This window comes from Triplophysa rosa, linkage group LG17 (genome assembly GCF_024868665.1).
Source record: "Triplophysa rosa linkage group LG17, Trosa_1v2, whole genome shotgun sequence".
In the NCBI taxonomy this organism is placed as follows: Eukaryota; Metazoa; Chordata; class Actinopteri; order Cypriniformes; family Nemacheilidae; genus Triplophysa; species Triplophysa rosa.
In genome coordinates this window covers 3,748,548-3,765,893 of record NC_079906.1, presented here as the reverse complement: position 1 = coordinate 3,765,893, position 17,346 = coordinate 3,748,548, and the positions used below count along the sequence as shown (strand labels likewise).

Here is a 17,346-nt window from a genome sequence, read left to right as displayed (position 1 = left end):
ATTTACAGCACCAACACCTTCGTCATTTTCAGTTTAGGCTGTAGCTTCTTTGTCATTACTTTTTTCTGTAATGTTACAGTCTCTGTGCACAGGACACTTGCTAATCAAATGTCCTGATTTTCCACACTCAAAACACTTCAAAATATCTGTGGAAACTATGGTGGTTTTTCTATTACAGTATTAAGTTTTTCTATTATTGATTGAGTTTTTATATGAAACAATACATTTAAACTAGATAAAGGTCTCACACACTGCTTTAACACAGAAAAGACTATGAGTCTCATAGCAAAAAGACCATGAGTCCTATAGCAAAAAGACCATGATCTCATGGGTCAAAGGTTACAGGCTAGGTTGAACATCAAGCAGTACCATGAGACATCTGCATCGCTCGCAAACGCTTTGAGCACACACACAATATACTGTACATTCTTCACACAAGATCTGGTCTAAAATGCATGGTAGTTTTTGAAGTACATGTAAGCTAGGGGTAGTAAATGTCAGTATGACATACATCTACATTTTAAAGATGTATGTATGTACATATATATTTTTAATCCTTTAAAAGGTTTCGCCAGTTAAAAGTTGATGTAAGAAGTTTGATATATAACTGTGGAAAGTCAAAAGAGGATGGACAAACAAAAATAAGTGATGTCATGTAGAACCTGATTGGGAGAAGATAATGTCAGGTAAATATGATTGGTTTAAACTGTGATAACGACTTGAGAACAGTGTATAAAAGATGGAGTCAGAAGTGTAATTGTTAGGCATCTACTGTCATGAAAAGTGAGGTGTGGAGAACCCAATTGCAGGCAGGCGGTGGTAAAGGAGTAAACAAAGACTTTTATTTAAATAAACACAAAACAAAAGAAATACCCACGAGGGGGTGACTGACAAGATAAACTAAAATACAAAACTATAAACCAAAAACTTCCCTCAAGGGGGACAAAAATGAGAACTAAGGTAATAAACGACTCAACTTACATATAGGGACGCACAGAGCAAGACAAGGCAGGAACTAGGAGAACAAGAACACAACGCACATCAAAGGCGTGCAGATACAATGACTGAGCACAGGACAATGAAACATGAGGACTATATAAAGGGGAGGAAATCAAGAGGGAACAGGTGTGAGACATGAACTAATCAACAAGCAATAACGAGGGATACAAAAGGGCGGGAACACAGACAAAGACCGGAGAGAGTATCGAAGACCGAAAGGGTCAAAAAGACTCTCTCCACACATAACAAGGGATCCTGCCGTGATTCTGTCTCATAACCAAGACGGACATGACATGATGAGGTAGAATCACGACATCTACAGATGAACTCTGTATGTCTCACTTTGCTTCCTCGAGCAAATAAAGATTGAAACCTCTTGAAACCTGGCTCTCTGGTCTTCGTGAATTCTTTCAACATTGGCTGATCAACTTCTTGCCACGACAAAACAAACACGGTATAGTCGAAACCTTCAACTCTGAGCTTCATATTTAGATCTAGCTCAGTTTTATTACTGTCCAAAATCATAAAAGTAAATCTCCTGAAAGACACCACATGTTTGATCAAATCCGATTTACTTCCTATTCTGATGTTTTTCACAGGAGCGATCACTTTACCAAAAAATAGAGTTCCTTAATCAACATCTCATCTTTGATAAAAGGGCCGGGAATGTTTGAAATTACCACTTTTTTTGCGGGGGTGGAGAGGGGATATACCTGTGTAAACACACCTCGGATCACTATGCCTTTCTCTACCACCTCGTTGGCTTTTCCCACGCTATTTAAAAAAAGAATAGCATTGTTCATCTTCGAAGCTGCTAACACACAATCATGTCCTATCACCTCTCCTGCTAAAGTGCATTCCTCCACACTCCCCGCACACGCCACTTTGACTCCATGAAGCCGCGTGTGTGAATCAAAGCCACTATCACGCTGTGCCGCCATTACCCCAGCAACCAGAAAAAAACTCTACACTTAAGGGACTAAACACCGAAGATAAATCTCAAGATAAAAAGAAAGAAAAGTTGTTATTTGGCACACAACAAACACGCACTCACCAGCCGCTCACCTCACTCACTCGACAAACGCTCACGCATGCGTAGAGAGAGAGAGAGAGAGAGAGAGAGAGAGAGAGACCTGGTAGAACAGTGCCAGTTGATAGTTTGAGCAGACAATCAGTCAGTGTATAAACACTATGGGCACCGCAGAAACACTATTGTCTATGGAACAGTTTCATGTCTCTGAAGACTTTGGGTTTATTCTTCCTGAGCCCCTGGTAAGTGCATAAATTCTTACCTTTTTTATAGCCACTCTCCAATAATAAGCATTGTGTTTGATTATAGTATGTATGTTGTTTATGTAATGTACAATACTGTTTTAGGTGATTTAAACAACAAGGTTACTAGTTGCTACAGCAAATTTATGATAAAGGATCTATTGTGTTCCTGTTGATTCTCATGCAAACCCACATAAATCATTACGTGCGATGCGAAAGTCCTATTCACTGTGGCTACTCATTTTCATTTATCATGTTAAGACGTGCTGTAAGACTCATTGGTGGTATTTGAAACATTAGACTTTGACACTGTTTGCTTTCCACGTGACCTTTATCTGCTGTATTTGCTTTTATGTAAAAAAGTTAATAGAAAACCTTTCATTCTAAAGACATTTCTTCCATTTCAACAAGATCAGGCTAGGGCTGTAGTCAAGTCCACCATTGTCGAGTCCAAAACAAGTCCAAGACCAGGACTAGTCGAGACCGAGTCAAGTCCGAGTCCAAAGAGGTTCGAGTCCAAGTCAAGTCCAAGTCCAGAGAGGTTCGAGTCCAAGTCAAGACCGAGTCCAATTGAGTCAGTCAAGACAGAGACAGAAAAAAATCATGACTACAAGACCACATACTTAACTATTGATAATTTATGTGATGCAAGAGACAGCATATCTTCTATTCTAAGATAATCATTTTCATTATTGTTTGTAATGATCAAAAAGCAGATAAAATAAGGTCATTTTATTTTTACTATATAGGTATAGCACTAAAGTCACAAAGCCGAAGAGTAACTGTTTATTACTTTTTTAAGGAACTTTTATCAGCCCTCCTAACAGCAAGGTTGTGCAGCAATGAACACATTTGTGCGTGTGTGTGTGCATGCGTGCGTGTGCGCGCCTGTCCGTGCACGTACGTGATCGATAGAGGAGCCGCTAGAAAGAGCAGCTCCACGGCTTGTTTTGAGTTACCCCTCGCTGCAGCCTGTAGCGCAGTGACGTCCTGCATGTCGACGTCATGCATGTCGACGTCATGAATATTTTGGCGCGCATGCGCCTTAACGTGTTTTCGCGTATTTTGATGTCACGAATGTGTAATACCTTGTTCCAGACAACTCTTTCATTATGTAATTACAATTTTATTGTATTACAACAAAATTGCTTGCAAAGCTTTCTGCATTTCATAGGCAAATGCTTCTTGCTTGGTCTATGATTTATAAACAACTTTTCTCCACACTCCTGTATTATTTGGAATAATCAAAATATTATTTACAAAAATAGGTCGTTATTCTTTCAGAGCTGGTTTGACAAAAATATTATTTTAGTCCGTGGTCTGTTTAATGAAAATGGTCACTTATATACTTATGGCGATTTCCTGAAAAAAAAACAGCTATTGTTTTTGATGCTGTGGCGACAGGGGTTACTACACTGTTTAAAGGCTCTGAGCGGAATAGATCTATTCGCGCAATTAAAAACAAATCGTTACCAAACCTTGTGGAATTTCTTATTGGAGCAATTTTGTCAATATAATGTTGGAAAAAAGTTTGGTTATTGCCACACAAATTTATAAACAAAGAGAAGTTTCCAAGATGGAATCTACTTTAGAGTTCTTTGGAAGAGCTTTTGCAGATATATTGTTTTTTTGTGTGTGTATTCGCATCTTTGTTTACATTGGAAAGACGTTTTATTTGGTTTTATCAATATAGAAAAAAACCTAGAAAATTTTACTTGATCAATTTTGTTATTACTAGCAAAATGTCATATAATCGAATCGAATCATAAGCCTTCATTCAAGGTTTTTATGAACGAATTTAATCAATACCTTACAACGCTTTCTGTTTCGAAGAATACCATAGCAAGGAAGACTTTATCTTGCTGCGTCTTGTTTCAAATTCCCCATTAGTTGTAGTCCTGTTTTTATTTGTATTTTCTTTTAGAAATGTTGTTTACTTGTCTTTTTTTAAGTTTAACTTTTTTTGTATTATTTTTCCTTTCCTCTCCTTTACTTAAGTCTCTATTCACTTCATTATCTCCCCTGGCTGTTGTTATTGTTTCACTACATCTGATAGATTTGCATTTATATTTCTTTGTACATTATAATCTTTGATCAGTAAAAATTTTTTTATACCGAAATCAGAATTTTCTGGAACGCAGCATAAGTGCATACGCCCAAAGTAGCGCAATTCGTTTTTGAGTAAGTGCCTTTTAGCTTGGTAACGTGCTGTCTTGCTTTTGCTGCATATTTCACACATACATTTTAAATCTTTGCATCCGATATTATGCACATCTTCTTACACATACAAAACAGATAACTGTAATACCTTTATTTCAAAACCTATTCACATAAATTATTTCAATGTTGATTACGCTCACACAAGGACAGAAGAAAAGCATATTTTCTAACTTTTTACAGTTTCAGCTACATTTTTAATGTACATTTTTTGTGTTATATGTCATGTAAAAAACAATACAGGTAATTAGACCTCTTCATTTTGGAATTCCCCTCCATCATTCAAAAAACAATCCATTGAGCAATACCCAAGAAAGTCTTTTGTACAATAAAATCCTTGCAGGACTCCCCTCTTGCCATCACCAACGTAACCAGGTGGGTTGTCTTTAAAGACTTCACCACAGTGAAGGCAATGTGTCAAGGTGTACGGCACCCGATACTGTTCTTTGTGTCCCTTGGAGAATGCTCTCCAGTTGATGACACCTAATTCACAAAATGAAAAAAAGTAAAGATTTTTTTTTAAATACATTTCATAGTTCAAAGTCATACAACAAAAGAGTACTGTGAAAATTGCTTGGCATATTTTGTATTTGTACGTACACACACACACACACAACTTATAAAGACTCAAAAAACGTACTGTCCAGCCAGATGAAGTGAGCCTGTTTTCTGAAACTAGGTTTGGTGACAATGCCCCTGAAAATCTTGCATGTCAGCGATAGCCGCAGGAAAGCCCCATCTCCATCTTCTGTGGCAACTGTCAGCAGAATGCGCCACAGGATCTCAGGTGGCATCTGTACAAAATCACCAAAAGTAACCGCAAAATGTAGCTGTACATACATATTACAAAACTTAAAATTATAATAAGTCTTTGAAAACAAAGGTTTACCTCATCAAAATCAAAATGCCCCTCCATAACAATGTAGAGTGCATACTACGATATAAATTAGAACACATTAGAGCAGACATTATAGATATTATTATTATAAAGATACAATTATATGCCAAAATTATATGTTTGTTTTGTATCGATTAAAACCAAGCAACAAAACACCACATGCAAATATATTTGAGAAGTAGGATATATTTAGTTCTACTTTTTCATGTGACTTTGGTTAGAACACGGACTTACCATCATCACAAACACACCACAGTTATTTGAACTGTGTTGTCTGGGAATGCCCTGAGAATAATAATAATTAAAAAAATATATATATATATATAAATATATACATACACATTAATGAATTGAAATCATCAAAAGCTGGTAAGGCCAACAATGCTTATGGCTGCTGCTTACTGTAATGTCATCACAGCTGTACTCCCTCCATGTCCCAGGGTTTATATGTTGTGCTAGTTGTCTGTAAAGTACAATATTAAATGAAACATAAAATAATAAATACTGATATTGTTACAGGGCCTACAATAAGACGGACAGGACTGATCAACAGAACATCAAATACACACATATAAAAAGACAGATAAATCTGAATAAATCCATTATGCAAGAAAAGTGAACCAAAAGAAAAAAAAGGGAGATATATGGTTTAAAACTGAACTACCATTATCCCGAACTCATGAACTATGAACATTTCACTCATAAAACCTGTAACTGGTCATGAAACGAGCATCACTGAAGCCACTTCCGTTGAGGGGGTCAAGCCAAAAGAGCTCTCTTTTTTGGGCTTCATAATCTAAGACAGTGTAACTTTGACATCAACTTTCATGTGCTAAAACCTTGCTTGATTTGAAATAAGTGGAACATTTAAACATTTTCTGATTCTGTTTATATTACATTACATATTACAAATAGTGTTTATTATTATTAAAGTATTATGTAATTAATTAATTTAGACATACACATATCATCCAATGATTGTGTGTCCAGGAAGGCAGTAGAATTATATCCTGACTTGCTAGATTTTCCTAAAGACAAATTAGAAGAGAAATAGTAATAAATGTATTACTTACAATATATGTCATATTATACACATAATAAATGGCTTCATACTGCCCTAGTTACAAAACCTCACAATACTCACAGGAACATTAGACAGTGGGTCAGCACACAGTGGTTGCAACCAAGTCACTGTCACATAAGAACTAAAGGCATGGACCATTACACCCTGTTAAGTAAAATATAACAATAAAACAAGCAGCCACATCCCTATTTTTTAAGCACATCATACATAGTGTTTTTGGTCAAAGTAATTCTTCGCATTACCTGAAGCCCAGCAACATCCTTCACAATTGAAAGACAGGCATTCAAAATCTGTAAATATTCCAGGAAACAATTAACAGACCACAAAGCACTGTTCTGTAGGTGTTAAAATATGTGTGTGTTTGCTTATTCTTACTGTTGCCTCTACATCACGAAGGTGTCCTAATGTAAGGAAATCCTGCCTGGTGAGGACTGTGGTCCCAATAGATGCCAAAAATTCATTCTGTGGTTCTGTCTCCATTAAGGCATGGTTTAGCTATGAAAAGAACACTACTGTAGTACAATATCTTTCTCTATATTGGTCTTAAAACAAAAATCTATAAAATAATAATAAAAAAAACACTCTACAACAAAAATCTAACAATGGTATAAAACTAACCTTCTCCAGCTGGGCTGAACTGGGGGACTGTGTCCAGCATGCCTTGTTTGGCTGTACATGTTGCAGAGTGGAAATACCCATTGTGGAACACTGAATAGGGACTGAAGAATATAAAAATTTGAGAATAAATTGCTGAAACACCGTTTAACATCACATTACCAATTAATAAAAAACAAACAAACAAACAAAAACATATTTAAAACCATACAGTTGTCATCATGTTGGTTTTGCTTTTGGTTTTCTGCGGGTCTGTCATAGATTTTAACAGTTTGTGGAGGTGTGCCTTTAGAATAAAATAAAAGTTGATGCATTATATATAAAAGGTAATGCTCTTGCAAAAAAATTAAAGAATTTACACATACAAATAACATATTCAAACAAAATAAATTACCTATAATAACCTGACCATTATCATTGAAGGTAAACTGATCATCTGGTGACACATTTTTTCTGAATTTTTCAATCACACATTCATTTTGTAATTTGTTGTAGTGGTGAATTATGTTGCGCATTAAGAAAATATGTGCTGACGGTGTGAGCACGTTCATAAAGTAATTTTTTTTTCTCATGCCAGCAAAGAGTTGTTCGGCAGTTTGGGTATTTAACCACCCACTTAGTTCAGGGACTACATGGATTCTTCTGAGTGCATCTTTTGTGTTATACTCATGAAAGCGGTCATACAGAGCATAATGGTCAGAAGAACCCGTTAGAGGATGGCAGGTGGGATCTTTTTCCTGTTGTTTTACTTTTAACCAGGGCAGATTCACAATCAACTTGCTTTCTTTAGCCAGCTGAATATTTTCAGGGGTTGGCTCTGAAACTCTGCCCTCATGAGGGCTAAAAGGTAAAATTTCTGGTTCTCTGAGATTTGTGTGAGTAGCTAGTCCTCTGGCAAAATCATATATGGTAACATTGGGGAAGTGCTTCCATGACAAAAGCAACTCAGCAAAGTCTCTTGGAGACTCTGCTCTAATGTTAAACTTGATTGAGTAAACTACTCCACACGGACAAGTAATTGCTGCCCATCCACCTAAAAAAAAGGAGAAATAATTAGTATAATAGTTTCACATTTGAAACCTAGTTGGAAACGTTTGTATCAAACATACTCAATCCTTCATTTTTATTGCTATCTGAATCAAATAATTTTAAATCAATGCAACATTAAAACTGTTATACAAAATATTGAGGAGAAATAAATCACCGTACCAGAAGCACCCCAGATTTGTTGGAAAACTTTGTCATATGATGAGCGGTTTTGCATCTCCTCTCTTAACCGCAACACAAGGTCCATTGGATCCTTTCGAGTCCAAACCACACTCTTTGCAAAGTTTCCGTATGGCTTCAACCTAGACCAACATTACGACATAAGTGAAATGCACTTTCTACTTTATTAAAAAACTATCTAGGATCTGACCTTCAGCTTGAAGAGCTCCTCTCCTAGTCTTTCTTCAGTTATATCAAGATCAATCACATCACATGGCTTAGGTTTCTGAATTTTTGCAAATTCAGTGTTAACACAATTTCAGATTTTCTGGTGTTGATGCCAATCCATGGATCCCAACAATCGTAACATGGAGGAACTACGAAGGGGTTATTCCTGCCACCTTGCAAATATAAAGTGTTTCCATATTAACAAGCACATTGTAGATCACATAAGTTGCTTACTTGCATAAGCAACATTGGGGGACAGAAACACAGACATTTCGGCTAACACACTGAAGAAGGCATTAGCCGAAACGTCTGTGTTTCTGTCCCCCAATGTTTGAACAAAATACCTAAATACTTTTGTATCTCTGTGAGTGCAAATTATTTTGTAAGAAGAAATGTATTAAATTAACGCACCACAATAAAAGAAAGAGTGCTGTGCAAATGACTTGGGAGATCACATAAGTTACTAATAATCATAACAAAAACAACAAAAGAACCATAATAATACTACTAACAACAACAATAACTTACTTTGAGAAAATCCACGACCAACCATCTGTTGTGTCACTAGGTCCCAGAAGGAAGCAATGTTGGTGTGTCCCTCAAAATCATCAGGATTAACAATCACAGCCATGGGTGCTGCAGATCTTTGTGGAAATTTAGCCTTTTCCTTCTTTTCTTTGCATTTTGTGAGATGAATTTTAAATTGTCCTTTTCTTAGAACAGTGGTAGAGCAGTAGCAGCAATGATAATGTGCATCATCTCTGCATTTTAAATTGCACCTGATGATAATGAAATCTGCAAATGTAAGCAATACCAATGTAAAATGAATTTAAACTGACAAAAGAAAATGTGTGTGTATGTGCAAGCATTATACATACCATCTTCCTCAATTGCTGCCTTCAGATGATTCTCGACATGGTTAGCAACACTGTAAAACTCCCTTGGGTTGTAGACACAGGTCTCACAAAACGGGCAGTGATATTTATCACAACACGAAGTGCACTGGTTTAATCTTATTTTTTCTCCTTTTTTAAGGATAGTAACATGCATCTACAAATTAAAGATAATAACAAATACACAAACATGCATCTACAATCCAAAAATTATTTGCAATCTATTAAAGGTTTGCTTCATTCTATGTCACATTTCCAAGGTCTCTGTAGGTCATGAACATGAAATTAAATGTTATACTTTATTTAAGACCCTTTTAAGACAAAGTGAAGAAAATTTAAGGAATGAATTGAAGAGAACTCATACTCATTCTTGAATATGTTGTCTAAATGTCTACATTGTCTAACACACATTTGAATCACTCTGCTCCCAACCACTATTAAGAAAATAACTTATTCTTTTTTTTTTTTGATTATTTTGTCTTGTTATCCAGTACAAATGTCTAAAGATGCATCATAAAATATGTATACAATATAAAGTATATAAAACATGCAATCTAAATATCTACCAGTAAACTAAACAAACACTTTTTATAACTCAATGAATAATCTAATTCATTGATCGTTTTACGTATAAAGCCACATAATTTTGCTTGGTTTAAAGACGTTGAGGGCACAGGGCAAACATATATAGAGAACCAAAAACATTGTTTTTGCAATGCATGCAACATTAAATGCGATAAATGTATTAAAATAAGGCTTTCTGTTGTGACGTAAGATCGTTTATAAAGCTTTAATTTGTTTAAGGGTTTTTTCTAACATATTTTTGAGACCCGCAGAAACCCTGTCTTTTTAAACGCGAACACGTATCATAAAATGTTATGATATCTTCTATGACTTTGCCAAAGACAGCATTAATATGCTCATTTACTTACTGCCATCGAAATCGAATCCATCCACGTTTTCGAACATGTTACATCAACATAAATAAGCAAAAAAAGTTCACCATGCGCAATAGTTCTTCATGTACGTTTTATTGGCGGTTGACAAGCCAACTTATGGCGCATTACCGCCACCAACTGGACTGGAGTGTGAAGACATGGGCAATGTTTTAACCGCGCATGCGGTTAAAGGACATGCAGTACGTCACGCTGCGCATGCGCATTTATACGTGCATGACGTTGACATGCATGACGTCACCGCGCTACAGTCTGCAGCGGGGACTACTTGCTTGTTTTAAGCACGTTTATAAGCACGTCGGTGCCCATCCTTAAATAACATGTTCATCACAATGACAATAAAAATACGATCAATCTTATCTTTAAGCCCTACTTTCCAAACTTTCTAAAATACTCAAATGCAATGCTAACTCTGAAACGTGGCATTAACTTACCTCTCTTTGTGATGCCTTTGCAGGTGTCTTACGAAATTTTTTTTTTTCTCATTTTTTTCGGGGAAAGTTTTGTTGCAAAAAGTTTCCTTTTAAGCGCACTGTCGATACATTTATTATGGTTTGTAAAACCAATCTGTATTATGCCGCTGCTCGCTGACATCGTGCCTGATAAATGATTGATGCTGGTTCGCGCCGCGGACGAATCGTTCATTTGAGCCGGTTCTTTCTTTTTAGTGAACCGGTCGAACCAGTTCATCTGAATTGTTCCCGTTTAGAGTCTCCCGTAAACACTTAATATTATCCACAAATTAATTCAGTTATTCACTTTCTGGCGTGCATGACAGTCCCGCGGACTTGAAGCAATATACCGGAGTTATTTAATTACAACAACAGCACACACTGAACTGAACTGCTGTGTGAAAAGAGAACTTATGAGCACGCGCAGCTCTCATTCTAGAGTCGAGAGTCGGCAACAGTTTTCGGATCATTAGTTTTCGGATCACAAGAATATTGCTCTATCAATGTTATTTTTGAAGGAGAAAATAAAACATATATCGCTGGACTCGGACGAGACCGACTAGAACATTTGCGAGACCAATGACCAAGTCCGAGACAAGTCCGAGTTCAAATACCAACGAGTCCAAGACCATAGTCCGAGACCATAAAAAAACAGTGTGTGTGTGTGCAAAACAGTCCTGTTGTCGTATGAGAGTCGCAGGAGAGTTCTGGTTGAGGGCCCGGATAGCCTGAGGTAAAAAGCTCCTCCTCATTCTCTCTGCATTTGCCTTCAAGGAGCGGAAACGCTTTCCTGACTGCAACAGTCCATTGTTGGGATGGTTGAGAGCTTTCACTATCCTCCTGGCCTTGTTCAAGCACCGTCTATAGCAGGGGTGGGGAACCTTGATCCTGGAGGGCCACTGTCCTGCAGTGTTTATCTCCAACCTAATCAAACACACCTGAACCAGCTCATTAAAGTCTTCAGGATTACTAGAAACTTCACGACAGGTGTGTGTTTGAGCTGGTTGGAGCTAAACTCTGCAGGACAGTGGCCGTCCAGGATCAAGGTTCCCCACCTCTGGTCAGTGTAATCCCTACAGTTTGCTTAGGAAACTATTCATAGATTTACCAAACTAACTGTAGCCCAGTTGTTTGGCAAGCAAAGTTCCTTTACTGGCAGCAGAACTGTCAAAGCAAGAATAAAAGATAAAAGGCGCCAATCATTTGCATGGATAATTGCTTGAAGGTTTGCATGAAGTTAAACTACATCAAAACTTGATTATTTTTTGTGTTTCAGACAGACCTGCCGGAGTACTTCAAACCCTGGATGGACATTGCTAAAAATGTCCCTGAACTCATCTCATCCCATTCCTTGCGGCTCAGAGTTCATAACGTATGATACTGCATGCTACTCTAAAATATTGACAAGCGCTAAACTGACAAGTGCTATACTGTACTTATAAAGAACAGAAAAACATGCACCATAAGAACATTTTGCATGTTCACTTGAGACATGCAAAATGCTTCAGATTATGTAGAGGTTTTTTTTTACCTTTTTTTTCGTGTGTTTTTTGAAAATACAATCAAAAACTGTAAAATTACATAAAAAGACTGCAAAAACTGTGAAAAGATAAAAAAAAACCTGTTATTTTACGGTGCCCCCGCTGCAAGATTTTTTTTACAGTGTAGTTTTCTCAGTAGTTGATGAAATGGATATGTCTTGTCCCAGATGCCATTGCTTGAGACTCATCTGTTGCAGAGTCACCGTGAGCTGCGTTTGGCTCATCTCGCTTTGAGTACATTGACTATGGGTTACGTATGGCAGGAGGGAGAGAGAGAAACCGTAAAAGTATATATATTTAATGTTCTTTCATCATTTGAAGACCCAGTTACACTTATGTTTAAGCTAATGTTTGTCTTGAACTTCTTTAGGTCCTTCCACGAAACTTGGCTGTGTCATTATGGGAAGTGTCCCAGAGACTGGATCTACCCCCAATTCTCTCCCACAGTGATACAGTTCTTGCCAACTGGAAGAAAACAAACCCAGATGGGTAAACTTACTATGACATAGAGGCTCATTTGCATATTTCAATCTAATTTGTTATCCACTTCTGTCTGATCTCCTGGATAATTGATTTAACACATGTTGATCTTTGTAATAATTTACCCCAGTAAATTATTGTTTGTTTAAAGTGAATGACAATTCTTATTTTTTCATGAAATATTGCAGCGTTTGTAGTATATAGCTTATCAATGTGGGTCATGTACCCTCATTATCTTCAGTTAAAATCTGAAAATGCACTTCCGCCCTGAAATGACATCCATCTCAAATGACGTAAATTAGACGGCTTGACCGGAGCATCCGTTAACTCCTCCCCTTCAACTGTCAGTCTGCTGCCAGTTTAGTTTCAAAATCAATGCAACAGCTGTTTTATACATCCAATCAATTCGCAGTGAAAAACGCAGGCCACGCCCACTAACTTTCTCCTTTGAAATTCCTTTTTACTCGTAAATGTGTCAGAATACGGAAGTAAAAAAGATCGCAACTTCCGGTTCACGGGGACCTTATGTGATTCACCATTAATCGTTTGGTAACACTTTACTGTATTGTATTTGATAACATTAATAGCATTAAAAGTTAATGCATTAGCTAAGATGTATTGTACATTGTTATATCATGTTAGCTTATGCATTTACTAATATTAACAAATACAACCGTATTGGTGTTACCAATCATCTTTATAAAACGAAAGAAGTTACTGTACTGTAAAACCCATACACCTGGCCCTATCCTGACATAATGTCTTATAAAAAGTATATAAACTCTTGGCTTGATAACCTTTAAAATCATTAATTCACTCTGTAGGTGAAACTTGCCTTAGTGTATGTTAGTGTGGTAATATTGCAATTTTAGAATATTGAATTTACAAAAAATATTTTTTACAATGGTTTTGAAACAGGCTAAAAAGCATTTTATTACTTGGACTATTGGCTCAAAAAGTTATGAAAACTATCCCGCCTGACAACTATTCCCTGTTTATTTGTCTTTCATGCCCAATTCGATGCTGATTGTTACCAGACCCTTTGCCATGGAGTAAGTATTTTGTAGAATTAACTGCAAATGTTCCCTTAATGTTGTTAATTAAAAGAAACAGCAGAGGGAGCCATCTCATTATGAACAATGTAGAAAATACAAAGAGGCTCAATGTGTATTTGTATCCTTTCTGCAGCATTGTGATAACACATTAAATCACTACATCTGGTGCAATCTTAACCTTAAATTCTAACTGTTTCTGCCTTTAGCAATTTGGAGTTGTTAATAACATTGCCTGGAGGCGAGACCGTGCGAGGCTTTTTTCTGGTTACACTGCTGGTGGAGTTGGCAGCTGTCCCCGGCCTAAAGGTCTGACACCTTTAAATGCTTTTCAAAGTGCCACAGTTCACAGACAGTTCACCAATAGACATAGTGGAAACCATAATGCTAGATTGATACACTGTTATTCGAACAAAAGATGGAGCACTGGCTTGGTGGCATTACTGTCTTATTTTCTGTTTTATACGAATTCAATATCTAGAAAATAAAATAGCTGTTTCTGTTTTTGCAGGCAATTCCTGAAGTCATCAGCGGTGTCCATTATAATAATGTTGCTATGGTCACCAAAGCTTTGAATGTTGTAGGTCAGGCCATAGACAGCATGAAGCAGGCCCTTAAACTAATGCACGGTAATACATTCAAATGACAAATGAACTCATGAATGCATTCATTCAAGCATCTTTAATACTTTATCAGTGGCATCTGAGATTGTTCTGCTTCAGATTATGTAGATCCCTCCATATTCTATGGGATTTTGAGGATCTATCTCTCTGGGTAAGCATATACAGTAGCTTTTGCAGCTTTTTGGTTAAACTTTCAGTATGTCTATGATTTCGCTCTGCTTTTTGTATGTGTATGTGTGTGCCAGATGGAAAGATAACCCTTCGATGGCAGAAGGTCTAGTGTATGAAGGAGTTCAGGAGAAGGCAATGGAGTATTCGGGGGGGAGTGCGGCCCAGAGCAGCACCCTACACTGCTTTGATGAATTGATGGGAGTCAAACATGAAGGTGACAGTGGTAAGAAAACCCTCAGTAGATGCCCTCATGGCTACTTCATTCTGTTATTGTAATAATATTATAGAGAAATACTTTATGGAAGATTCATGACTATGGTTAATAAAACGTACATGAATACAGTAGGTGTGTGTTTGCTATTTGTGCCTGAAGAAAGTTAAAAAAACATTTTTTACATAGACAACAGTTCAAAGTATCAACGGTTATCATTATTAATATCAATTCAGATATTTTATTCAGATATTTACCTCGAAAATAAAATAAATACTTATTTTAATTAAATGAGTTACTTTGCATTATGCACTACAGTGTAAAAACTATCAAGTGACTAATTGAGTATTATGTTAATACATCACTCATAAGAACAGGAATAGGACACAAATGGCACAGTTTTCTGAGAATGACGTGAATACAAATGTATGTATTATGTTAGGAAAAAGATCTTGAGCATTTAGATCTAGATCACAGAATTTCAGTGATGCATCCTTCTTGTGATCTTTGTAAATGTCAAAAGCATTTTCACCATAACCATAATCTGATTTAGGACTAAATATAAAACATTTTGCCCCGGTTTAATAACAATGCTTAAGACTCCCAGACTAAAATGAATTTTGAGCTGTCTTAACTGAAAATACCTTGCCCTGACATATCTTAAAATATGTTTCAAGATGCACATAAGTAATGTTTTTTTATAGTCCTGGCTTAGGCTAAACCTTGTCTATGAAACCGGGCCTTTATAAATATGCATGTTGTGTATATGAAGAGTTTGGTTCCAAAATAGGATAACTCTGTTTTTAAAAACGTTCAAAAATCATGTTTTTATTGTGTTAGTTAGCTGTATTTTTTAGTTATTATGGCTTAAATCAAAACAAACCAACTGCAGTTTGATAAATGTTAATTGGAATGCACAATAAAAAAATGTAAACGGCGTTATCTTATTTTGGAACCAAACTCTTCATATATACACAAGTACTATTACTAAATTACTAAGACAAAACAATGACATTTCTTCAAATGGAGTAACACGGCCTGAAGGTAAAATAGATGGTAGACCTACATTTGCAAGTTATTAACAAGTTGTCATTATATTGAGACTAATGTTTGGTTTTGTGAATCAGGGGCCTTCCTGAAGAGAATGAGGGACTACATGCCCCCCTCTCACAAGCATTTCATTGAGAACATCTCTAGTCGTCCATCCCTGCGCAACTTTGTGCTTCAGCAAGCGGATGAACACCTAACACACGCATTTGAGCAGTGTTTATCTCGGCTGGTGGACTTTCGGAATTATCACATCAATATCGTCACTCGTTACGTCACGATACCAGCCTCTCGTGCCAAACAGCTTCACATTAGCGGGCGGGAATCGGCCGAAGAGCTCGACACAATCGGGAAAGCTCCCACAGCCCTGGAAGAAAGAGGCACTGGAGGTTCAGGGATTATGAGCTTTTTGAAGACAGTACGAGATAAAACCAAAGACGGCTTCATCCCACAGTTTGCTGGTGAGAACCAGGACCCATCAATGACAACAATACAGAAGGCGACATCTGAGCTTGAAATATGATGAAAAAAGCACCAGATATTTCAAAGAGTAACTTTGAGCTTGTCATATTCTCAAACATCACAATGTCATAATTCACACTGCCCTAACAAAAACAATCTTTGTTGTTGATTATTTGGGAGTGTGGTTAATTGTGCACACGATGTGTTGATTTGCTTTAATGATCTTTCAAATGGTGTTTATTGATATCTGATATCTGTTGTGGCAAATTAAACGAATAGTTCATAGTAGTGTTGTCCAAAATTTCGATACGTATCGATACTGAAAAATCTGAAACGATTCCAATACCCATGTCCCCAGGGGTTGATTCTAGGTTTTCAATATTAGGGGGGTTCAGCCTCCAATGAGGATATACACTCACCTAAAGGATTATTAGGAACACCTGTTCAATTTCTCATTAATGCAATTATCTAATCAACCAATCACATGGCAGTTGCTTCAATGCATTTAGGGGTGTGGTCCTGGTCAAGACAATCTCCTGAACTCCAAACTGAATGTCAGAATGGGAAAGAAAGGTGATTTAAGCAATTTTGAGCGTGGCATGGTTGTTGGTGCCAGACGGGCCGGTCTGAGTATTTCACAATCTGCTCAGTTACTGGGATTTTCACGCACAACCATTTCTAGGGTTTACAAAGAATGGTGTGAAAAGGGAAAAACATCCAGTATGCGGCAGTCCTGTGGGCGAAAATGCCTTGTTGATGCTAGAGGTCAGAGGAGAATGGGCCGACTGATTCAAGCTGATAGAAGAGCAACTTTGACTGAAATAACCACTCGTTACAACCGAGGTATGCAGCAAAGCATTTGTGAAGCCACAACACGCACAACCTTGAGGCAGATGGGCTACAACAGCAGAAGACCCCACCGGGTACCACTCATCTCCA

The 17,346-nt window shown here is 37.1% G+C and overlaps 2 protein-coding genes across 11 annotated transcripts; one reads left to right on the top strand and one right to left on the bottom strand.

The window, feature by feature from the left end:
* Positions 1 to 2,149: 2,149 nt before the first annotated feature.
* Positions 2,150 to 16,468, top strand: ido1 (indoleamine 2,3-dioxygenase 1). The gene is made up of 10 exons (XM_057356423.1): positions 2,150 to 2,271; positions 12,097 to 12,192; positions 12,529 to 12,648; positions 12,732 to 12,850; positions 13,879 to 13,893; positions 14,103 to 14,202; positions 14,405 to 14,522; positions 14,616 to 14,667; positions 14,762 to 14,910; positions 16,026 to 16,468. The coding sequence occupies exons 1-10, from the start codon at positions 2,191 to 2,193 to the stop codon at positions 16,466 to 16,468; spliced, it is 1,293 nt and encodes a 430-aa protein (XP_057212406.1). The 5' UTR covers positions 2,150 to 2,190.
* On the bottom strand, positions 4,574 to 10,497 carry LOC130567910 (uncharacterized). 10 transcript variants are annotated; one of them, XM_057356418.1, is made up of 15 exons: positions 10,345 to 10,476; positions 9,398 to 9,569; positions 9,048 to 9,314; positions 8,503 to 8,692; positions 8,295 to 8,434; positions 7,480 to 8,118; positions 7,297 to 7,371; positions 7,089 to 7,189; positions 6,846 to 6,965; positions 6,713 to 6,760; positions 6,531 to 6,614; positions 6,349 to 6,414; positions 5,789 to 5,849; positions 5,621 to 5,671; positions 5,375 to 5,422 (listed from the first exon to the last, which is right to left on the bottom strand). In XM_057356418.1, exons 5-13 carry the CDS (start codon positions 8,377 to 8,379, stop codon positions 5,799 to 5,801), a joined length of 1,269 nt encoding a protein of 422 aa, XP_057212401.1. In that variant the 5' UTR covers positions 8,380 to 8,434; positions 8,503 to 8,692; positions 9,048 to 9,314; positions 9,398 to 9,569; positions 10,345 to 10,476; the 3' UTR covers positions 5,375 to 5,422; positions 5,621 to 5,671; positions 5,789 to 5,798. The 10 variants fall into 10 exon arrangements, with proteins under 10 accessions (XP_057212404.1, XP_057212396.1, XP_057212401.1 ...); XM_057356413.1 differs by lacking the exon at positions 5,375 to 5,422 and adding an exon at positions 5,255 to 5,318 and having other exon boundaries at positions 7,297 to 8,118; XM_057356412.1 differs by having other exon boundaries at positions 7,297 to 8,118.
* Positions 16,469 to 17,346: the final 878 nt, after the last annotated feature.

Excerpts from the sequence above, each read along its gene's own strand:
- ido1 (XM_057356423.1), top strand. The coding sequence starts at position 2,191 with ATGGGCACCGCAGAAACACTATTGTCTATGGAACAGTTTCATGTCTCT. Across the intron at positions 2,272-12,096 it reads TTATTCTTCCTGAGCCCCTG|ACAGACCTGCCGGAGTACTT; the intron begins GTAAGTGCATAA and ends TTTGTGTTTCAG. Across the intron at positions 14,523-14,615 it reads GGCCCTTAAACTAATGCACG|ATTATGTAGATCCCTCCATA; the intron begins GTAATACATTCA and ends GTTCTGCTTCAG.
- LOC130567910 (XM_057356413.1), bottom strand. The coding sequence starts at position 8,379 with ATGGACCTTGTGTTGCGGTTAAGAGAGGAGATGCAAAACCGCTCATCA. Across the intron at positions 8,119-8,294 it reads ACAAATCTGGGGTGCTTCTG|GTGGATGGGCAGCAATTACT; the intron begins GTACGGTGATTT and ends CCTTTTTTTTAG. Across the intron at positions 6,966-7,088 it reads GTTCAGCCCAGCTGGAGAAG|CTAAACCATGCCTTAATGGA; the intron begins GTTAGTTTTATA and ends TTCTTTTCATAG.